The following is a 20,732-nucleotide window of genomic DNA, read 5'->3' as shown; positions in this document are numbered from 1 at the left end:
ACACACACCCGCCCCGACCCGAGCCCTCTGCGCTCGATACCAGCTCCGCTCCCCGAGCGGTCCCGAACGGACCCGAACGGTCCCGAGCGGCCCAGAACGGCTCCGCCCCGGAACGGGCTGGGACCGGCCAGCGGCCGGAGCGGGGCTGGGGGACGGGACCGGGGACCCGCCGTGGGACCCCACCCGGGACACACCTCCCCCCCCCCGCCCCCGCCGGGGCCACCCTATAGATAGTCATTAATCCCCGTTAATGAGATGATCCTCATTAGCTGCTGAGAGGGGGTGGGGGGGGGCCGGCTTGCACATGCGTGTGCACAGCCGCGCGGGAGCGGGCGCGCGTGGGTGCTTGCACGCGCGTGTGCGCGGCCCCGGGCCCCCCGCGCGTGCACGCGCCCACGTGCAAGCGTCCGCGCGCACAGACGGGCAGGCGGGTGGGTGGGTGCACGTGCCGCGCCCGGCCAGGCACGCGCGCGGAGACCCTCGCACACGCGTGTGCAACGGGGCTGGGTGTCACCTCTGTGTGTGTGTGTGTGTGTGTGTGTGTCTCCAGTGGGGACCTGTCACCTCCCTTGCACCAGCGAGTGGCCGTTTGCATGCACGTGTGCACCTGGCCCAGTGGGGACTGGGAGCTACTGGGAGCTACTGGGAGCACTGTGCTCCCCCCCCCCAAGGTGCCATTCAGGCTCCGGCCCCCAAGCGTCACGGGGGAGAACACAGGGGACCAAGGGGACATCCCAGGGGACTGGGTGGCCTTGGGGGTGCTGGGGGACCGTGGGGAGATTTCCGAGACTCTGGGGGGGGTCCCAAGGGTGCGGGGACAGGGTGACACCTGGTGGCACTGAGTGGCGTGGCACCCACATCCCCTGGGTGACCGGGGAGGGGACACACACGCACAGCGTCCCAGTGTCCCCGAGTGGGTGCCTGCAGTCCCAGGGGCCTGACTGGCCTGACTGGGTGCAGACCGTGTCGCTGAGGGGTGACAGCATCCCCACGGGGGTGATACAGTCCCCAGGGGGGGTGTTCCTGCCCCCAAGGGGATGACTGTGTTCTAAGGGCTGTGACTGTGTCCCTGGGGGGGGAAATCACGTCCCCACTGGGATGTCCATGTCCCCAGGGAGGTGATGGTGTCCCCAGGGGGGTGTGAGGGGTGTCCTCGGGGGGTGACAAACAGGCAGAGCCAGGTGACAGTGCTCTGTTTTATTTACAGGCTCTCAGGGTGGGGGGTGACCATCTCTGTCCCCATGGGGGTCCAGGCACTGGCATGGGGGGGTGGGGGGTCCCACCCCCCTCCGAACTCCCCCGTGAGAGCAAAGACATACAAATAAATACAACCAGAGGAAAAACATCGGCTGGTAATTCTTGTCCCAGTACCTCCCAGTAGCCCTGCAAGAGGGCTGGCTCTGCACTCAGGGGATGGGTGTCCCTGCAGCAGGAAAGGTCCCTTGAAGGAGACAGAGAGGGGACATTGTGTCCCGTCCTGTCCCCCCGAAATCCCTGTGTCCCCTCCGGTATACCCCGGTCCTGGGGTCCCTTTCACCACGGGGTGTCACGTCCCCTGGCGTCCTTGGCATCACAGCATGAAGATCTCGTCCTCAGCGTCGCGGAGGGCAGCCGCCCGTGGGGTCCTGGTGAGGGGCCGGGGGCCGAGGCGGGGACCCCGGGGGGCCAGTGGGCCCCCGGCATCGGGGCTCTGGGTGCCTTCGGCCTTGGCTGTGCTGCAGGGGACGCAGCGGGATGGCACTGAGGGGTGGCCTTGCCACCCTGCAGCCAAACCCACCTTCCAAAAGACCCCATTTTGCCCCAAAAGGGGAGGCGGGACAGGCGCGCTCACCCTGTGCTGCCGGCGCGGAGCCGTTGTGCCGCCGCCACCGCCTTGGAGCGCCCGATCTCGGCGTCGAGCTGCCGTAGGAAATCGGTGGCTGAGAGGTCGTGGCGGGATGGGATGGGGGCCACCGGGATGTCCCCCGGGGGGACGGGCACATCCTTGTCCTCCTCCTCCTCATCCTTGTCCTTGTCCTTATCTTTGGGGCAGGGTCCCCCCGGCTGCGCCGGCACAGGGATGAGGAGGGTGGGCTTGAGAAAGATGGTGTCCGAGGTGTAGAGGCGGTTGGCGCGCTTGATCTGTTCCATCTGCCGGGGACCGGGATGGGGACGGGGATGGGATGGGGACAAGAATGGGGACAGAGTAAGGGTGGGGACAGGGACAAGGACAGGGATGGGATGGGAACAGAGATAAGGGCCGGGAGGGGGACAGCGAGGGGATGGGGACAGTCACAGGGACAGGGTGGGTGAGGGAAGGGGACGGGGGCAGGGATGGCCCCATGGGGACTGCGGGGCTGAGGGGGGACCCGGGGTTCGTCCTGCGCCCACCGGCCCCGGGGATCCCGCCCCACACCACCCCACGGCCTCTCCGGACCCCTGGATGTCCGTCCCCCGTCCCCCCACCCTTGTCCCCCCGTAGCCGCTCACCGTCACCCCGTAGCGCAGCGCCAGCCCCGGTAGCGTGTCCCCGGGCTCCAGGCGGTGCTCCCGGGCGGCGGTCCCCGCTCCCCCGCTCCCCGCCGCCATGGCGGGACGGCCCCGCTCAGCCCCGGTCCCCGCCAGCGCGGGGGGGGAAGGGGGGCTCATGCGAACAGCCCCGGCCCGGGCGGGGGACCGGCCCAGGGCCCCGGCGCTCCGGCCGCCGCTCACGGGGGCGGGCTCGGCCCCGGCCCCACCCCCGCCCCCGGGCGCCCCCGGGCCCCCGTGAGACCGGAGACGCCAGGCCCAGCGGAGGCCTCTGGGACTTGTAGTCCGGGTCGAGGGGGGCAGGGAAGAACCCCGCCGCCCCCTCGAGCAGTGATGCCCCCACACCTACCCCGGGATCCTCCCCGCCCCACCGGCCCCTGCGCCCCCCCCTCCACACCTCCCCACAGGGGGGGCTCTCTGCCCCTCCCCCCGCCAGGGACGGCACCGCGGAACTACAACTCCCGTCATGCCGCGGGGCCGCCACAGCCTGGGGGCACGGCAGGCCCTCCCGCCCCGCCCCTCGCGCTCTCTAATTGGTCGTCGTTCCGGCGCGCAGCCCGCCGGGAAAAGCCACCCGGAAGCTGGGCGGTAGGAGAGTGGTTCCCATAGTAACCGCGGGCCGGCGCCGGGGCCGTCATGTCCTTCAAGCGGGAGGGGGACGACCCCGATCAGCTGGGGGTGTTGCAGGTGGGTCTCGGCCCCTCCACGACCCACCCCAGGATCCCCCAGACTCTCCTCGAGTTCCTCAGGCCCCCTCCGGGTTCGCCGCCTTGCCCAGGCCTGCCCCCCCAACCCGGTTCCCCCCAGCCCTTCCCCGCTCCTCCCTGCCCGTAAACACCGTTCCTTCCCGCCGTCGTCCCTGCCTGCAAATGCTTCTCTGCCCCCCCAATTCCCCCTCACCCCTGCGGTGTCTTGACGCCCACCCAGGGTTCCCCTCCCATCGCCCCAAATACCCCCCCTTGGCCCAGGCCGCACACCGAAATTACCCCCTTCCCCTGCCTCAACCTGTGCAATCCCCCAAACCGCCCCCTCCCCAGCCTTGACACCCCAATTCCCCCATCTGTCCCCCGCCTTGCTCCCACAGAGGGTGGGTCACCAGGGTGTCCAGGTTTCCTGGCCTAAGGGGGGACAGGGCTGGGGGCAAGGACTGGTTCCCTGTGGGGCAAACTGGGGGCAGATTGCCCCCCCAGCAGCAGGCTCAGGGGGACGAGTGCTCACCCGGCCCCCTCGGTCTCTCCCAGAAAAGACGCGTCGCGGACCTGTTGGCCAACTACATACCTGAGGATGAGGCACTGCTGCTGAGGAGCGGGAGGTGAGCAAGACCCCCCAAGAGCAACCCCCCTCTCCAGCTGCTTGTGGGGTCCTGATGGCACCTTTTTCCTCCCCTGTCGGCATAGGTACGCCTGCACAGTGTGTGCCCACCGCCCCATCTTTGACACGCTGGATGTGCTGACGGTCCACAGGGCTGGCAAGAAGCACATGGGCAGTAAGTGGGAGGCTGGCAGCGGGGTGGGCTGTGCCCAGCGAGTGTGTCCCCCCCATCCCCTTTGCTTTCTTCCAGGCCTGCAGCGCTTCTACGGCAGGAAGCGCCCGCTCCAGGACGTGGCCCAGAAGCGGCAGCATGAGGAGGAGGTGCAGGCAGAGGAGGCAGGCATGCAGGTTGGTGCAGATGCCCCTTCCTCACCCTGCTGGACCCCCTGGCCATGCCCCCCTGAGCTCTGTCCCCTCTCCCCAGGGTTCCCCAGCACCTCTTCTGGCACGGACGAGGCGGATCGCCCGGAATGCTCTGCTGAAAGCAGCTCCCTACAGTAGCTGCTGCCGGAGGACGGGGTAAGACCTTTGGTTTTGCTGCTGGAAGACAAGAGAAAGCTCTGGGCTTTCCAGGAGGGACCGGCAGCACTGTGGCCTCACCACCATTGGGCATATGTGGGATAAGGCCCTGACTCCTCCTGCCATCGCAGGGTGGAGGGAAGCAGCTCGCGAGCTGGCATGACCCAGACAGGGCTGAGTGCCGCCCCAACGCTGCCATCGCAGAAGGATGGAGAAGCTGTGGATGCCAGCCCTGCAGCCCTGCTGCTGGGGCACCGCGGTGGGCGAGCGGGTAAGGGCCAGCTGGCAGCTCCAGGGCTGTGCCAGCACCAGCGGCGCAGGGCACCCAGGCTCTCAGCTGGGCCTCTCCCATTCCTGCGGGTCTCGACAGCCCCTCTCTGCCCTCCCAGACACACCGAAGGCAGCTCCGGCCCAGATGCAGCGAGGAGGCAAAGGAAAAGCTTCATCGTTGGCCCTGAGCCAGCCCGAAGCCCTCAGCCAGCCCGAAGCCCTCAGCCCTGAGAGGTGCCAGGCCCTGGAGCGATACCTACAGCTGCGGAGGTGAGTCTCGGGCCTTGCTGGCGTGGGGAACCCTGTAACGAGCTGCCTCTCACTCCGTCCCTCTGTCTGTCTGTCTGTCCCCAGTGCTGGCTGGATCCAGGACCGCTCCGGCAAGTGGGTGAAGGACGAGAACGCCGAATTCGACTCTGACGAAGACGAGCCACCTGTGCTGCTGCCAGCCTGAGGCCCCCCTCTGCCCCACTGGTCCCCACGGGGACAGTGCCCTCAGGCTGTCCCCAAGCCCCACCGTTAATAGAGGCAGTTGGAGAGGTCTGAGGTGTCTGAGCCGTTGTGGCAGGTCCTGCGGAGTGGTGATATTGGGGGTCCTAGTGTTCTGCTGCCATGGGGTGCTCAACCTGCTGCCTTTTTGGGGTGTCTCCATCCTGCCCAGAGCCATGCAAGTGCTGCCAACCTCGATGTGGGCTTCGGCCCATCCCCGCCTTATCCCCTCCTGTCCCTGGCCCAAGTCACGCTCATTTTTTCACACGCTGGCAGCTGCCTGCAGGTCGTGGCCTTTCAGGGTGGCAGCGCTGGGTTCTTCCCCTCCTCCCCAGCCCCGGCAGCTGTCCCAGTGCTTTGGAAAGCACCCGGCTGTGCTGCCCTCCCCCTGCCTCAGTTTCCCCTCCCCTTTTTCTGCCAGCCTTTGGGTGCCTGCAGGTGCTCCCACATTGGGGGGCACCCATAGGGCTGTTGTTTATGGGGCTGCACCCTGAGCCAGCATTCGTGCCCCTGGGACAGCACCCACCACCCACCCAAGGGTCTCTCTGGGCCCCAGGGCTGGACCCTGTCCCTGGGGGGGCTCCCTGGCAGTGCTGCCCAGTGTGATGTTACCCCTGAGCACCAGGATTTACCTGCTCACTTGGCTCGTGACTATAAATAGGTGGTGGGACCTATAAATAGGCCCTGTGTGTCCCACACCCGCCTTACCGGGCCACGGGTGCCAGCCCCCACGGGCCCTGGGTGCCCAGCTCCGTGCCACAGGGGCATCTGGCTGCCCACCGGAAGGGGTTGCCCTGCTCCCCCCACCTGTCCTAGTGTTGTAACCCAATCCCCCAGGTATAAATACCCTGACCCTGTGGCCCTGCTGCTCCCTGAGGGGATCCAGCCGTCCAGCTTGGCCCCCATGGATTAACGGCTGGAGGCTAACAGGGGCCTCAAGCCCTGCAAGGGTGGGGGAACCCCTGCTGCCTCCCCAGCAGTGTTACCCTCCCTCAGCCCATCCCTACAGTTCTGATTCTGGCCCCCATGCACAAATCCTGCCCCGGGACACATCCAAACGGATCCTGAAGCCACATCTCTCCGTCCTCTTTATTTACAGCAGCCCTGGGGAGCAGGAGCCGGAGCTTGTTCGTGCTGTGGGGGGAGTCGTTAGGTTTTCTTCTGCTTGCGACCTGGGGGCAGAGGAGAGGATGGGGGGCTCAGGGCTGGGACCCCCCCCTCCACGATTCCTGTCCCCGGAGGGGATGTGGAGGGCACTCACGGAGCTCGTTGTTGTTGGTGATGGCGATGGCAGCGCGGGCGCGGGGGCCTTGCTGCGTGAAGTGGTAGCCGAAGCGCACGACGGAGGGGCACTGCTCCAGCATGGTGGCCATCTCCATCTCCACCGTGTCGCCCAGCCGTTGGCACTGCAGGGCCGGGGTGAAACCGGGTGTGCCAGGAAGTTGGGGACACCCATGTCCCCTCCCTGGGCCACCCATGGGTGCCTGTCCTTACCTGGTTGTCTACCTTGAGCTCGCTCAGGGTGGTGTTGTGGTACATGGCCTTGATGATGTTCATCATGCCGGTGCTGGTGATGAAGTTGGATTCGATGTTGAGGCTCTGCAGGGTCTTGTTCTCCATCAGCATCTCAGCTACGGCCTGCGTGTCACCTCAGGGTGTCACCTCGGGGTGTCCCCTGGGGCTGGCACCCCCTCTCTGGCATGTCCTGGGCCACCGATGCCCCAGGTGATGGTGGAAAAGCCACCATCACCTGGCCTTGCTGGTGCCCAGGATGGAGCCAGGGGCAGGGGACCGTGTCCCCTCCCTGTCTGGGGATGTGTGGGGACATGGGGAAGGCGGGGCCGGGACTCACATTGGCCACAGGGTCATTGCTGCGGGTGGCTACCAGGCTGAGCTTTTTGACGTGGGTGTTGGTTTTCATGGCCTCGCAGATGGCCTTCAGCGTGGCGATGGGAATGTCCTATGGCAAGGGGACGTGGGGGTCACCAAGGGGATGGGGACATCCCTGAGGATGCAGGATGTCACCAAGGGAATGTAAGTGGCATCAAGGGGGTGTAGATGTCTCCAAAGATACAGAGGCATCCCCAAGAGGGTGCTGGGTGTGACCCAAGGTATGTAAATGGCACCAAGGGGACGTGGGATGTCGCCAAAAGGACACGGATGCTGCCAGATGAGGACCAGCACCCTGGGGTGCCCTGGAGCCACTCCAGGTTGGGGACAAACCCCCCAGGGATACCCCAAGACAGGCAACCAGCCCCACAGGGACACCCCAGGACAGCTGCGCGGCACCCAGGGACGTCCTGGGGACACTCTGGGACAGGGACCAGCCCCACCGTGATGCCCCCCAGCACCTTGGGGTGCCCTGGAGACACCCTGGGATCGGGACCAGCCCGATGGGGATTGGCACCCCAGGACTGGGATTAGCACCCTGGGGACACCTTGGGGACACTGCCACCAGGTCCCTCACCTTGATGTTGTTGAGGTTGACGTCCTCCAGAGCCGCGTCGTTGGCCTGGATCTGCTGCAGCGTCTCTTCCACGTTGGTGGGATTTGGGGGCTCATCTGGCACCGGCTTGTATGTGTCAGGCTTCACCACGCCTGGGGCATACGCGTGTGTGTGGGGACACACGTGACTGCGCATGGGGGCACAGGCATGTGGGGACACACGTGTTTGCACACGTGTGTGGGGTTACCACAGGGAATCCTGGAGGGGTTCTGGTCCCCAAATCCCCCCCAAACAGCCCCATGGTCCCTGTGTCCCCTGTCCTGGGGAGCTCATCCCCGTGTCCCGTGTTCCCATGTCCCCAGGTCACTCACTGTTGATGCCTTCTGTGTTGGAGATGGTCCCGCTGCAGATCGCATCGTAGTACTGTTTGTTGCTCATCAGTGTGTACATGCCCAGGATGGCTGTGGGACCGGGGAGCTGGGGGTCAGCAGGTGCCCCAGGACCCCCCCCGGTCCCTTTGTGTCCCCCCGAGGGTGGCCACAGCCCCCCCAGCCCTGCTCGAGGTGGGCCGGGGAAACCGTGGGGAGCGGGTGGGCTGGGGGCCAGCGGTGAAAGCCGAGCATGGGGGCATGGTGCTGCTTTTAGCTGGACCCTGGCGGGGACCCAGGGGTGGGGGGGCAGCACACGCCTGGCAGCAGGGAGCATGGGTGTAACACGGGGCCGCAGCAGGCGTGCAACACGTTGGCTGCGTGCAACACACTGGCCCTGGGCAACGTTTCCCCTCATACAATGCTTATCCTTATGCAACGTGCTCCCTCCCTGTGCAATATGCTCCCTCCCAGTGCAACGCTGCGGTGCCACGTGCTGCCCCCATGTGAAGCCGCTGTGGGACACACTGTCCCCGTGCGATGTTGTGGGGCAGCCTTGTGCAAGGTTGTCGTGCGATGCAGTGGCCCTGCCCGAGGCTCCAGTGTGACACAGCAGCCTTGTGCGAGGCCCCATGCGAGGCCACGGTGCGATGCAGCAGCCTCATGCAAGGTTGTGGTGCAACGCGGCTGCCCTGTGCAAGACCCACCGGCGATGTCGCACATCTCGGCTTCAGTGGCGTTGGCCAGCGCCTCCTCCAGCTCGGGCTCCAGTGTGATCTGCTCCTCCCGCGGGATCTCCCGTGTTGGGTTCTTGGGCACGAAAGGCTTCCCTGGGCACGGGGACACGGGTCACACCCTGCCCAGCCTCGCACCAGCCGGGTGACACCGGACATGGTGGTCTGGGGACAGGGCGGGAAGGGGCGCATGGGGATGCGGCTGCTGCTGGAGGGTGACCTCCCTAGGGGTGACTGTGCCTGGGGGTGACACTGCTGGGGGTGACAGTCTGGGGGGGGTTGTGTGACTGTACTGGGGGGGTGATGTTACAGGGGGTGGCCATATGGGGGGGTGGCATTGCCAGGGGTGGCTGTACTGGGGGTGACATTGCAGGGGTGGCCATATGGGGGGTGACATTGCCAGGGGGTGGCTGTGCCCGGGGCTGGCAGGGACCCAGCTCGCCCGGGACACCCGAGCTGCTGGCGAGGACCGTTCTGCTGAGCTAAATATACCCGGCGCTGCGCGGCCCTGTCCCCCCTCGTCCCCGCTGTGTGTTGTGTGTGTGTGTGTGTGTCCCCCCCGCCCCGGGTCCCCACACCTTTCTTCTCGCCGGTGAAGGGCACCAGGTCGTCGCGCTCGCCGGCCTCCAGCGCCTGCTTCTCCAGGTGCTGCAGCAGGGCCTCCCGGTCCAGCGGCCCCGTCGGGCTCTTCTGTGTCTGGTCCCGCTGCCGCAGCCCCGCCGGCAGCAGCACGTTCTGGGGACCCACCGTGTCATCCATGGGGGACCCCGATGGCCGGGTGTCACCCATCCCACTCGTCATCCCCCCCCACCGGGACCCACCTCGGGGTCCATCTCCAGCAGCTCCAAGTCCAGCTGTGCCAGCTCCTCAGCTGACAGCTCCTGCAGGATCTTGTCCTCGTCAATGTCCCGGTACTTCTCCAGCTCTTGCCGGTAGGACGTCATGGTGAGGGACCAGGAGGCAGCCTGGAGCGGAGGACAGGGGGGCTGAGCAGCTGGCGAGAGGCTCCCTAGGGTGGGGGGATGCCCTGCACTGCAAGGGGACCCCCACACACCACGACGATCCCCTCCATGCCACAACCTGCAGGGTACCTTCATGCTATGGGTGGTATTGAGTTCCCACTGGGCTGGGGGGGCCGTGGGGCACCACAGGGTGGGGGTCCAAGGTGGTGTGGTTGGGGAGCTCTTGGGGAAACTAAATCCTAGCTCCGAGGTGCTCCCCAGGGCCAGGACCCAGCATCCCCCCTAGACTCCCCCACTTCTTGGGGGGAAGGTCCCAGTCCAGCAGCCCCAGCCCCCCTGGACCCCCCCCCAGTGTCCCTTTGCCCCCCAGCACAGAACCCCACTTCCCTGGGAGGGGAAGCAGGGGTAAATGCTGGGGACATGAGTCCCCTGAGACCGGGGTTGGGTCCCCCCCGTGGAACCAGGTTGGGATTTGCCCCCCAACACCTGTGTCCCCGGGGCTGGGGGAGGACCCCCCCCCCAACACCCCCACCCCTGCTCCCCCTGAGAGGGACCAGACACCCACATGTGAAAGCCAGGGGGCTGCAGGGTGGGGGATCCCTTGGAAAGAGGATCCCCAACAGCACCCAGGGTCCCCGGAGTCAGTGTCCATGGGGGTGATGTGCCCCCCACCACCCTGGGGAACCCCACCCTTGGGACCCCCACTCCGAGGCCCTACCTGGCTGCTGACTGGGGTGGTGGAGCCTGCCTGGGTGTGAGCCCCGGTGCTGAGCCAAGGGCTCCAGCCGCGCAGGGCATGAGATCAGCGTTTTATTCTGCGAGCCGGCGGCGGGGAGGGGCGAGATCACATATCCCCAGGCGTTATCGAGCCCTGCCAGCCCTGTGCCGGCTCCACCCCAACGCCCTGGCATGGCAGGGGCACCCCTGGGCAATGGGGGGGGTGCCCCTCATGAGCCCGTGGTTCCCCGTTACCTCTTGGGGTGCCCTGGCCAGGGGGGAGTGGGGAGGCTAGGAGGAGAGGCTGAACCTTGTGCCTGGGGCCCTGCAGCCCCTTGGAGACCACCGAACCCCTTCCCAGGGACATTTTATGCCCCTTCACCCCGAGACTGTCCAGGTGACTCTGCTCTCAAGTGCCTCCCAGCCCCCAAAATTGCATTTGGGGGTGGGTGCGTGAGGCTGCCGTCATCAGGGCTCCTGTGGCAGTATGGGACTGTGAGCAGCAGCACCAGGCATGAACTGCTTGTTTATTGTAGGGTTTCGGAAAACAAGGGGTGGTACGCACCCTGTGTTTACTGTAGGGTCTCCTGGTGTTGCAGGCACTGCACGATGAATGGAAATAAGAGTCTGCACCCTTGCTGTATGCAGGCTACTCAGATTTATTTCATTTTTATATAAAAAAAAGTAGGAATGAGATAAATAGAGCAATGAACCGTTGCCCACGAGAGTCAGAGCAAGGAGAGGCCTTGACCCAGAGCGGCCACGAGCCCCCATGGACACCTGGTGCTCAGGTTGTGGGGACGCTCTGCTTGATGATGATCTTCTGGCGGGTGGGACGGACGTTGGGGTCAGGGCCAGGGGGAGCGGTGGCCCCCAGGGCAGCGGAGGCAGCGGCGCTGGGCAGCCCGTGTGCTGTGATGTATTTCTTGTAGGCCTCCCGGATGATTTTGAAAGCACGGATGTTGGAGTAGGGGATGTCAGTGATGGGGTCACGGTAAACAGCTGGTTTGTGGGTGACGGGGCAGATCTCCCGCACTGGCAGCCGTGGTGGTTTCGCTTTGGGGAAGAAGCGCTCGAAGGTTTCGTCATCGCTGAAGGAGATGAAAGTGCGGGAGCACTTCCCGGCAGAAGCTGGAGCTGGGGCTGAAGTTGCTTCGGCCTGCTGCGGGTCTTGGTCCAACCTGCAAGAGCCACAGTCAGCACCCAGGAGACCCCCGGGGTAGGGAGAAACCCTGGGAGAGCTCCCACAGTGGGCAGAGCTGCCAAATCTGCTCAAGCCAGCCCCCAGGACTGGACCATGGGGCTTGCAGGGCTCTAAGGCGCTGCTCAAAACCCACTTTTCCCTCACCACGATGGAACAGAGCCCAGGGAGGGATCAGCAGCAGGAGCCAGGGTGTGGCTGGGGCACAAAAAATCCATTGGGGCCATGTTCAGGTGACCCCAACCTACCCTTCCACATCTACATTCTCCTCCTTGCCCGGCTCCGGGATGAGGGGCATGGTGACGGACCAGTACCGGATAACGGGCCCCACGCACTTCCGCTTCTTCTGGACCTGCTTCTTCTTGTCGGCTTCCAGGCGCTCGTAGTTCTCTGTGAAAGTGGCAACAAACCAAGGGGGAGGCTCAGCACCTCGCTGACACCCTCACCCCCATTCCCTGTGCCATTTTGGGGGTCCCTGCACCCCTTGGCATGGCGCTTGGCTCACCCAGGGAGCGGAGATTGATCTCCTCTGTGATCTTGGCCTCCTCCAGCAGCTCCTCCTGCGTCAGAGGCCGGTCATAGTTGGGGCCACCCTTCTTACGCTTGGACTGGACCTGCCGCTCCTGGATGCGCAAGAAGGTTTGGCGCGTGTGCTCCGTCGTCGACTGTCGCATGTGCTTCCGGCCTGCGGCAGGATGATGGGGCTCACCGGCAGGCACTGGCTGGCCCGGCTCACCAGGAGCTCTCCTGGAGGGGGCATATTTCCAGCCTGTCCCGTCCTGCCCTGCCTGCACTCACTGTCTCCCACGTCATCCTGGAGCTCCAAAGGGACAGATTTCACCTCTCGTGGCTTCTGGGAGCTGCCGCTGGGGACGTCCGTCTTTTTGGGACGAAGGCTCTTGAGGGGCTCCTAAGGGATGGGGCAGAGGACATGAGTAGGGAGAAAAAAATCCCCCAGGCCATGGCTTCGGTCTCATTTAAACCTCAGTTTTTCCTAATGAGGAGCCCGTCCCCTGCCCGCAGTGCTGGGAAGGGGACCAGGAGCCCCCCGCCTGTACCCGGTAAGCCTTGGTGACAATGCGGCGACGGCGCTTAGGCTCGCTTTCGTCCTGGTCGCTGGCGGGTTCTTCACCCTCATCGATGTCAAAGTCTGAGTCCACCTCGTCGTCGCTGTCCGACTGGTCACCCCTGTACTCGTCATCGCCTGACTCCTGTGGGGACAGAGGGGCTGAGTCACACCCCACCCCCCCGGGCTCCCCATGCCGCAGCCTCAAGCCCCGGTGCCCTCCCACCCCGAAGCCACGGGGGCCTCATTGCTACTGGATTGGGGGGGCGGCTTCTCTAATGGCTGGACACCCCTTGTCCCTACTGCTCGTCCCGTGGCCCCTCCTGCTGCCCTGCAGCCCCCTGCCCAGGGGACAACCCCCTGGGGCCCCCGGTGATCCTCCACGGGGACCCCCGCCTCCTCGGGGTTCCCCATCCACAGCCCCACCCCCCTCGGGACCCCCAGACATCTGCCCCCCCCCCCCCCCCCGGCATCCCCAGACACCCGCCCCCGAGCCCCTCACAGCACCGGGACACCTTCGGTCCCGTTCGCCCTAGGGCACCCGAGACTCCCCAGGCACCACTCCCCCTCCCCACCTCCCCGGCGTCTCCGCACCTCGGTGAAGCCGCCGTACGTGGTCTGGTAGAACTCATCCTCCTCCTCGGCCTCCAGCAGCCCCGAGAGCCGATTACCGGCCGTGCGCCGCGGGGCGCGACCCTCCGCCAGGCTCATCGCGAGCGGCCGATGGCGATCGGCGCTCCGCTGCGCGTCCTACCCGGCCTGACGCTGCACCGCCAGGCAGGCTAAAGCGAGCGCCGAGCGGCCGATGGCGGCGGGCGCGCCCCCTGCGGGCCGGAGGAGTAACTGCAGGTTCCTGTGGGCGGCGGGGGCTCCTCCATGGGGTACCGGGGGGGGGGGGGGGGGGGCAACCGCCCCTGGGCCCTGCCCCCCCGATATGGCCACGTCGCGTCTCTGGGGATGGAATGTGGAAAATGACGTCACCGCGCGACGTCACGGCAGGTGGTGCCGTGACATCCCGTGCGCCACGTGCCCCCCCCCCCGGCTTTGTTTTGGTCGCGCTTCACCCGTCACGTGACCCACGGCGGCCTGCGCGGCCGCGGCCCTCACCGCCCTCTGCGCATGCGCCCTGAGTGTTTGTCACCCTCGCCCCGGGTGGTCGCGTCCGCGGGGGCGAGTCCAAGTGTGTGTGTGGGGGGGAACAGCTACCTGGACTGCGCGTGCGCTCTGCGTGCCGGCGCGGCGTGTCCGCTCCTCCCCCCCCGCGGCCGGATGGTGCGGTCCGGCGGGACGGGACCTTAGCGAGGAGGGGCGGAGCCAAGCGGGGAAGGGCGCGGGTGCCGCGCGCGAGCCGGCGGCAGCCGCAGGAGGAGGGTGCACTCCAAGATGGCGTCAGCGGGGCCCGAGTCGGGGGGCAGCAGCGGGAGCAGCGGCGGCCTGGCGGGTACGGGGGTGGGCCCGGCGCCGGCGGACGGCCGGGGGTGGCTCTGCGGGGGCCGGGGGGTGTGGGGCTGGGGGCTCTGGGATGCGGGGTTGAGAGGAGGGCTCTGGGGAGTGGGGGTGTAGCGCTGAGGGGGGCTCTGGGGGGGCTGAGGGGGGGCTCTGAAGGCTTGAGAGGCATGGGGTGCGTGGGGCTGAGGAGGGCTTTGGGAGGGGTGTAAGGGGTGTGGGGGGGTAGTAGGGCCGTGGGGCCGGTTGGAGCTGGAGGGGGGTGTGTGGGAGGCCTGTGGGGTGCGTGGGGTCGGGTGTGTACAGGAAGGGACTCGGGGCCTGGGCCGGGCCCTGGGTGGGGTGAGCAGATGGGCAAAGCCGCGAGCCGGGGAAGGGCTCTCAGGGCGGTTGGTGCTGTGGGGTGAAGCCGGGGGTGGGGCGACGAGGAGGCTGAGCAGTCCGGAGGGTGTGTGGGAGCACCTGGGGGGTTATGGGCCGAGGCCCGGGTGGGATGGGCTTTGCAGAGCCCAGCTGGCTCCGTGGGGTGAGCTGGGGTTGGGCTTTTGCTGGGGGAGGTGGGTGTAGGGCTGACCTTTTCCTGGGGAGGAGGCTGTGGGTGTGTGGTGAGGATCCTCCAGGCATGAATGGGGGCCTGGGGGGCTTGAATTCTCTCTTACAAAAGGGTAGCTGGAGGGGGCAGAGGGTCTTGGGGAGGGGGGACTGGTTTATGTGAGAAGGGTTGCTGTGATGTGGTGGGGGGAGTGGAGGGGTTGGTGCCAGGGGAAACCTGATTCTCTGTTCCCTTGTATTTCTAGAGCCTGAGCCGTGGGTCAGGTCACCTGCCTTGGGGGTGGCAGCGGGTCCCGGGTCCCTGGACTTGGCTGCTGGCATGCAGATGGGTGGGGGTAGCAGAAATATCTTCCTTTAGTCAGGACCTTGCTGGGAAGGGGGGAGGATAGCATCTCTTTGGCAGAGGCTCCCTTTTCTCTGCTGCATCTGGTGTTGGGCAAGGTAAAGGTAGCTCATCAAAGCCATTTGGTACCTGTGGGAGGCAAGATATTGTGGGAACGTAAACATCTTCTGGTTAGATTTGTTTTGATGACTAGAATCGGGGCCAGTAAGAGTCAAGGGGAAGGTCCTGAAGTCCTCTGACAGCTGAGGGTTTGTCTTGCTCTGCTGATTCAGAATGCAAGCTGAACCAGAAATACGCAGGATTGGAACTGGGCACCGTCCTCATTCCCGCAGAGGGATGGTAACAAGGGGTGGAAACCTTGTCTGGAATAAAACAGGGCACTTTTGGTGCTTAAACCTGTGACTCTTCCTCCTGCCAGTGTTTCACAGATCTGTCAGCGTTCTTGAGGGAATCGAGAGCCCTATTCCCCTTTCCACAGGCCCCAAACTAGCTTCTTCATGCTAGTTTGTGGCTAGAAACCAAAATGACGTTCTCAAAACCTTGAAATTTGAATTTGGCAAGATCCAACCATCCTTCTTGAGCTTCTCTAGTAGAGAGCGGCCAGGCTTTTTATTTATTATAATGCAACATGCTGAAGCTTCCTGGTCAGTGTGACCCCACTTGTCACCCAAGCCACAGCAAGGAAAGAAGAAACGCACAGGAAGACTTGCGTCTGAACCTTGTCTTCATTTGGTGCTCTCAGAGTGTTGGTGTTTTGCACCTTAAGCCCTATTGCCTGCTACCCCACTTCTCTTGTAGAAGAATTTAGGGCCAGATAGCTGAGCACCACAGTAAAAGAAATTAATTTAATTATCGCTGCGGCATTGTTGAAGTATCATCTAGCAGGGATGTCCATATGTGCTCAATTTTCTGGCTTCTTAGCTGTGTCTTTTGGGCAGTTTTGAAGATGGACATCGAACGTACCTGCTTTATCTTTGTTCACTCTGTGAGCAGGCGTGGGGGAAGTTGTACCTGTCTGTCCAATAAAGCCAGTTTTGAGAGGAAGAAGAGAGTGCTTGGGTCTTTATTGGCTGTGGCAGCTGAGGTGCCTCAGGACAGGGCTGAGTGTCCAGGGGCAAGACCGCTGGGTCTTTTTCTGTTGCTTTGGGGCTTCCTTTGAGATCGTGATATTCTCCCATGCTCGCTTATCTTCTGAGCTGAGAAGGAGGAGCCAGCTTCAGAAAGCTTGAAGGGTTTTGAGAACATTACTTAAGAGAAAATATGCAAGTATACAAGCAAATCTCTTCTCCCTTCCTGGTAGAATAATTGCCATTGTTGGCTTCTCTAGCTAGCGAGGTGTTGGCTAACGTGCATTTCCCACAGGATTTGAGTTCTAGTTGTGACAGAGCCTCTGCTGTGTGACATGTGCAATACGTGACGCATGTTCATCTTGGCTGATCCCTGATGGTAAAGGCTTTAAACCTCGGATTTCAGCCCCACCTCCAGGAGACTCGGGGCCTCTTTGGGTGGTCACCCTCTGCCCCGGGCAGTGTTCAGGCTTTGGGTGGGACCTGGTTCCTCTGCTTCTTCTGGAAAGAATAGGTAGAACCAGGGACGATGAGAGCCATGAGCTGAGGAGAGCGATCCTGAAATGGGTGCTGGAAGGGCTCAGATGCTGGAGGAGCAGCTCTGCGGAAGGCAGGGCACAAAAGGAGGCTGGTTGTTATTTCGGACGCAAGGTTTTGCTTTGCTCCATGGTAAACCTTAAACTATCTGAAGCCCTGCTATGGCTTTTTGGGGCACTGTCACCCTCAGTGGCCCATGGTGCAGTTTGCCCTGGGGGACTACTACTCTATTACTGGCAACATCCAGTGTAGATAAAGGGGATGTGGATAATTTTGAAACCCTTCCCAGACCAGGGAGGCAGCGGTTCCCCCTCTCCCTGCCTCAACATGTATTTAACTCTCTGGGGAAACACCCAAAGAGGTTTTCTCATTTTGCTGCTTTCGCTTTGAAGCAGCATGTGCCAAAAAATGCTAATGTGGGATTTCAGTTGTTTGGCCCTTTGTGCCTTGGGTGTCGTGGCTGCTTTATAATTATGGGTCCGAGTGAGTTGAGAGTTCATTGTCACCCTGGCTTCAGGCTCCTCCTTGGGAGTCCACAGACAAAAGAATTGCTCTCAAAAGGGCTCAGTCATTTCTGGGGACAGGGAAGTCATCCCGACACATCTGAAGCGAGCTGAGAGCAGGATCCCAAACTGCTGAGCCCTTAATGTAGGTGTAAAACCTACAGAAAGACTCGCCCCCAACCCCCGCCCTCAAATTCCTGCAAGAGGGACAAAGCTTTCTTGATCCCACCTCACCGAGATCAAGCACGCAGGAGGGAAGATGAGTTTATTAAATAGAAACATCTGAATGGCTCATCATCCTCAAGCTTAAAATAGGACCATCAAATGACTCCAAGTCCTGTCTCTTGTTATAAAAATCTCTCTTCTTCCCAACCATCAGCTGTGAAATCTCTCTGGGTGTCGCAGGTTAGTATCGTCAGCCGGGTCCTGTCGCCCAAACTCTTGCCATCCCTTTTGGTGCTGTGGGAGTTGTGCTGCTGCGTGATGCCCACCCTGGTGTGGGGCAAAGCTCCTTTACTTTAAGATGGAGGCAAAAGATTACTGTCCAAAGAACAAAAGTAGGAGCCAGCTTGTCTAAATAAATGAGAGATTCGTCTGTGGGAGGGAAGCTCGTCTGGCAAAGCAGTAGCTAGAAAGTGAGTGAGAATTGTGTAGTTTTGGGGGGGGGGGAGCACCGAATACCTGGATTACATTTCCTGAATTATAACTGAATTTCCCTTTGGAAGGTAAAAGCCGCTCCTCCCTCCCTCCAGCATGTATTGTTGAAAGGGGCTGCTTGGTGTTTTATTTCTCCTTCCCCACCACCCCTGTTAGCCCTGCAGGGTTGAAAAGCCTTTTTTTTTTTTTGAGATGGAGGTGAATTAATGCTGCCTGCGCTGCTTCCCTCTGGTCACCCAGAGCTTCCTTCTCCAGGATCAGGGCTTCATTTTCCCTCAAACAAGGTATCGTACTTGTTCTTGTCCTTTCTTGATTACTGTGTAATAGCGGTGATTAAATATATTATCTCACCGCATCCCTGTAGACTCTGCCATGTTTAAAAAGCAGAGTGCTCGCAGGTCAGAAAGATACCTTACATCTGACCTATATCTTACTCTTCTGGGAAAGGATTGTTTATCTTCCCCCCCCCCCCCCCCCCCCCCAAATTAAGAAGGTGGCGCAGCAGGCACGATGCTAATTCTGGTTTCCCTGTCGCCAGCTCCCTCTGGGGTCGGTTTTGAGCAAGTCCCGCAATCGCTCAGCTGGAATAGGGGTTGTTGACACACTCCCTTCCCGGTGCTTGGTGATGTTTGCAGAGCAGCCTGGAAAAGGAATGCTTGGAGCATTTATCATTAGGATTTGTATCCCCGAAGTAGCTCCCGATAGCCGTAAAGCTGGACTTAAAATTCATTGACACTCTGGAAAGGCTGGTGCCCTTGTGTTTCTTGAATAGGTGTTGCTGTCTGGGAGCAGGGATTGGCTTAAATTTTAAATCACTGTTTTGGTGGAAAGCAGGAGTAATGCAGAGCTGTAAAATCGATGGTCTTTGGCAAACAGCAGGATTAATTTTCAAATGGCAGAACCTTGTGCAAAGCTAATGTGCCAGAAGACACTGCTGTAGGGAAGGAGGGTCTCCCCAGCTTTTCTACAGGTTGCAGGGGCAGGAGTTGCCATCAAATATTCCAGAAAGAGACCTTGTCCAAAATGCCTTCAGCAGAAATCAGTCTGCCCCCTCTTCTTCTGGGAAACTTGAGATAACCTCATTCCTCTTATCCCTGAGATGTTATTGCTTTTCCGTATGGTTCACAGTAAAACTAGGAATACTTGCTGGCTGGCGTCCTGTCCGGCTGCGTTAGCCCTTGCTCGTATGTGCCTCTTTTCTGGCCCCTTCCCTGAAGCTGAAGGTAGTTTTGCTGAACTTGCTCGCTGTTTCTTTTAATTGTGATTTTTGCAGTTCCATGGTGCTCTTTGACTTGCAAGCAGCTCAATAACGAGGACCAAGGAGTTTGCGTGTCTGCTCTACCTCAGAGTTTGTATTTCTTGGGGAGCAGGAGGGCAGGTCTCTGGCCAAAGGGCTCGTCTCAGGAGAGGGATGGTGGGGGAAGAAATATGTCTGGGAGTCAGGAGCAGATGCTAGAAACTTCTCGCTTGCTGTCATCTTGTCTTCAGAGTTTCCACCCTTTAGTCCTGCCATCTGCCTACTGGTCCGTGGGCTGTCTCCATTCTCTGCTGCTGAAGACATCATGCATATGAGTCTCATTTATTTGCTTTGAAGGGTTTTTATTTATTTCAAATGTTTTTCAGTGGAGAGAGTAACTCATTGTCCATCAAGATGGATTTGTGTTTCCGTGCACATTTAGAAAGGGTTTTGTTTGTCTGCTGTGCTGATGAGACACAAAGGAAAGCAGGTTTCTTCCCAGCCCTGGTGAGTTGTGTTGGTTTTGGATTGGCACTGCCCAAATAATTAGTTGCTGTGAAGCACATCTTTTTGTGGCATCGCTGGGATAAGCCCCAAATGGTGGATTCAGGGTTTCAGTGAGGTCAGCGCTTGTCTGATAATGTGAGCACTATCCTGTGCTCACCCACTTCCAGGTAGGTGATAGAGGTGGAAACCCAAACCCCGTCCTCTTTGGTATGTTTCTCTTCTCACCTTCGATGAACACCTCTTCTGCTCACCTCTGCAGAAGGCAGAGGAGTTGCTTGTTTTTGTTGTTGGTTTTATTTTATTTTTGTTTTTTTTTTAATAAATAGATTTCTAGCTGTCATGCCTGGCCTCAGCTCTCTTCTGGGTATTTAGAAAATGCTGGTAACCTTGTGTGTGGAAACCTGTTCTTAATTCTGCCCTGGCCTCTTGGATTAAAAAACTGCTTGATTTCTCTGTGGCTAGGTGTGCTGACCTCCTCAAAAAGCACTTGGCAGTTTGCTGGTGAAGAGAGATTGAGGAAGGGTTTACTGTTTCTGTAAAGCAGTGAGAAGTGACTAGATAACGTTACAGAGATTGGCTCTCCTCTGTCTTTCCCTGGGCCTTTTCCTGACACGTCAGCAGTATCCAGTGACTTTCAGGAGTGTCCTGTCCTGTGCCTCCATCAACAGGCTCGTAAAAGAAGTGTAGGGGAGAGAGAGGAAGATGCGCTAATCCAGCGCAGTAAAATCAGTCATGCATACATCAGCTGCCGACTGCTAATGGTGATAGGAAAGATAACCCCCAAACAGAAATCTACAATGTGCAAGAGCTCTTTATCTAGAAACTGAATTCACGAGCTCTCTTACGGCAGCTTTGATGCCGTTGGTTTAATGTCCTTAACATAATTTATCGGAACAAATCTGTCGATGCACAGAATTTCAAAATTATTACTCACTGCTTGGCCTTCTGGCCAAGATCAAGTGTTTGTAAGTGTTTTATCTTCCTCTGGAGGGCCGTGTTCTGTGCTGGCAGGGGTGGGCTGTGTGATCTCACAGGTTTTCTTCCATCTCCAGCTGCTGTGATTAAGAGCATTGGCTTTGACTCTTAGTTCAGGCCAGACTTCTGCATTTTTCCATAAGAGCTTCCTGAGAGAAGTAAATGAAATACTCAGGCTCTTATCTTCCAGAGTCGTGGAAGAGGTTTTTATTGTGCATGACTAAGGTGCTTTGCTCAGAAATGTTTTGCTTGCAAAGTTTGGACCTTTGTTTTCTTAACTAGTGGAAATAGGATTTCTTTTTGTGTTTCTTTAACTT

At 61.1% G+C, this 20,732-nt stretch overlaps 5 protein-coding genes across 9 annotated transcripts in view; 2 read left to right on the top strand and 3 right to left on the bottom strand.

The window, feature by feature from the left end:
* Positions 1 to 1,178: 1,178 nt before the first annotated feature.
* LYSMD1 (LysM domain containing 1) lies at positions 1,179 to 2,707 on the bottom strand. Its single transcript, XM_049806130.1, has 3 exons — positions 2,470 to 2,707; positions 1,832 to 2,130; positions 1,179 to 1,715 (listed from the first exon to the last, which is right to left on the bottom strand). The coding sequence occupies exons 1-3, from the start codon at positions 2,626 to 2,628 to the stop codon at positions 1,571 to 1,573; spliced, it is 603 nt and encodes a 200-aa protein (XP_049662087.1). The 5' UTR covers positions 2,629 to 2,707; the 3' UTR covers positions 1,179 to 1,570.
* A 378-nt stretch (positions 2,708 to 3,085) lies between these two features.
* On the top strand, positions 3,086 to 5,987 carry SCNM1 (sodium channel modifier 1). Its single transcript, XM_049806129.1, has 8 exons — positions 3,086 to 3,195; positions 3,750 to 3,820; positions 3,906 to 3,994; positions 4,070 to 4,167; positions 4,244 to 4,338; positions 4,470 to 4,609; positions 4,728 to 4,878; positions 4,963 to 5,987. Exons 1-8 carry the CDS (start codon positions 3,145 to 3,147, stop codon positions 5,060 to 5,062), a joined length of 795 nt encoding a protein of 264 aa, XP_049662086.1. The 5' UTR covers positions 3,086 to 3,144; the 3' UTR covers positions 5,063 to 5,987.
* Positions 5,988 to 6,151: 164 nt separating this feature from the next.
* On the bottom strand, positions 6,152 to 10,421 carry TMOD4 (tropomodulin 4). Its single transcript, XM_049806128.1, has 10 exons — positions 10,326 to 10,421; positions 9,467 to 9,610; positions 9,224 to 9,380; positions 8,619 to 8,741; positions 7,915 to 8,004; positions 7,565 to 7,695; positions 6,950 to 7,057; positions 6,592 to 6,735; positions 6,359 to 6,503; positions 6,152 to 6,269 (listed from the first exon to the last, which is right to left on the bottom strand). The coding sequence occupies exons 2-10, from the start codon at positions 9,587 to 9,589 to the stop codon at positions 6,247 to 6,249; spliced, it is 1,044 nt and encodes a 347-aa protein (XP_049662085.1). The 5' UTR covers positions 9,590 to 9,610; positions 10,326 to 10,421; the 3' UTR covers positions 6,152 to 6,246.
* A 546-nt stretch (positions 10,422 to 10,967) lies between these two features.
* On the bottom strand, positions 10,968 to 13,370 carry VPS72 (vacuolar protein sorting 72 homolog). The gene is made up of 6 exons (XM_049806127.1): positions 13,186 to 13,370; positions 12,584 to 12,736; positions 12,324 to 12,435; positions 12,031 to 12,210; positions 11,774 to 11,915; positions 10,968 to 11,505 (listed from the first exon to the last, which is right to left on the bottom strand). Exons 1-6 carry the CDS (start codon positions 13,300 to 13,302, stop codon positions 11,112 to 11,114), a joined length of 1,098 nt encoding a protein of 365 aa, XP_049662084.1. The 5' UTR covers positions 13,303 to 13,370; the 3' UTR covers positions 10,968 to 11,111.
* A 532-nt stretch (positions 13,371 to 13,902) lies between these two features.
* Positions 13,903 to 20,732, top strand: part of PIP5K1A (phosphatidylinositol-4-phosphate 5-kinase type 1 alpha) — a 28,365-nt gene continuing 21,535 nt past the window's right edge. For 2 of the 5 annotated variants that reach the window (XM_049806118.1, XM_049806119.1), the window contains exon 1: positions 13,905 to 14,032. In XM_049806118.1, coding sequence (XP_049662075.1) covers positions 13,975 to 14,032 — 58 coding nt within the window. In that variant the 5' untranslated portion in view covers positions 13,905 to 13,974. Of the gene's footprint in view, positions 14,033 to 17,888; positions 17,981 to 20,732 lie in introns of all 5 variants that reach the window. The other 3 variants (XM_049806117.1, XM_049806116.1, XM_049806115.1) reach the window with 3 other exon arrangements.

Source organism: Accipiter gentilis, chromosome 7, assembly GCF_929443795.1.
Source record: "Accipiter gentilis chromosome 7, bAccGen1.1, whole genome shotgun sequence".
Classification (NCBI taxonomy): domain Eukaryota; kingdom Metazoa; phylum Chordata; class Aves; order Accipitriformes; family Accipitridae; genus Astur; species Astur gentilis.
Note: the sequence above shows the minus strand (reverse complement) of the source record. Positions and strands in the feature narration are given on the sequence as shown.

Excerpts from the sequence above, each read along its gene's own strand:
- LYSMD1 (XM_049806130.1), bottom strand. The coding sequence starts at position 2,628 with ATGAGCCCCCCTTCCCCCCCCGCGCTGGCGGGGACCGGGGCTGAGCGG. Across the intron at positions 2,131-2,469 it reads CGCTGCGCTACGGGGTGACG|ATGGAACAGATCAAGCGCGC; the intron begins GTGAGCGGCTAC and ends GGTCCCCGGCAG. Across the intron at positions 1,716-1,831 it reads CTCCGCGCCGGCAGCACAGG|CACAGCCAAGGCCGAAGGCA; the intron begins GTGAGCGCGCCT and ends CGTCCCCTGCAG.
- SCNM1 (XM_049806129.1), top strand. The coding sequence starts at position 3,145 with ATGTCCTTCAAGCGGGAGGGGGACGACCCCGATCAGCTGGGGGTGTTG. Across the intron at positions 3,821-3,905 it reads CTGCTGCTGAGGAGCGGGAG|GTACGCCTGCACAGTGTGTG; the intron begins GTGAGCAAGACC and ends CTGTCGGCATAG. Across the intron at positions 4,879-4,962 it reads CGATACCTACAGCTGCGGAG|TGCTGGCTGGATCCAGGACC; the intron begins GTGAGTCTCGGG and ends GTCTGTCCCCAG.
- TMOD4 (XM_049806128.1), bottom strand. The coding sequence starts at position 9,589 with ATGACGTCCTACCGGCAAGAGCTGGAGAAGTACCGGGACATTGACGAG. Across the intron at positions 9,381-9,466 it reads TGCTGGAGATGGACCCCGAG|AACGTGCTGCTGCCGGCGGG; the intron begins GTGGGTCCCGGT and ends GTGGGTCCCCAG. Across the intron at positions 6,270-6,358 it reads CACCAACAACAACGAGCTCC|GTCGCAAGCAGAAGAAAACC; the intron begins GTGAGTGCCCTC and ends CTCTGCCCCCAG.
- VPS72 (XM_049806127.1), bottom strand. The coding sequence starts at position 13,302 with ATGAGCCTGGCGGAGGGTCGCGCCCCGCGGCGCACGGCCGGTAATCGG. Across the intron at positions 12,211-12,323 it reads CCAGGATGACGTGGGAGACA|GCCGGAAGCACATGCGACAG; the intron begins GTGAGTGCAGGC and ends ATCCTGCCGCAG. Across the intron at positions 11,916-12,030 it reads GATCAATCTCCGCTCCCTGG|AGAACTACGAGCGCCTGGAA; the intron begins GTGAGCCAAGCG and ends CCACTTTCACAG.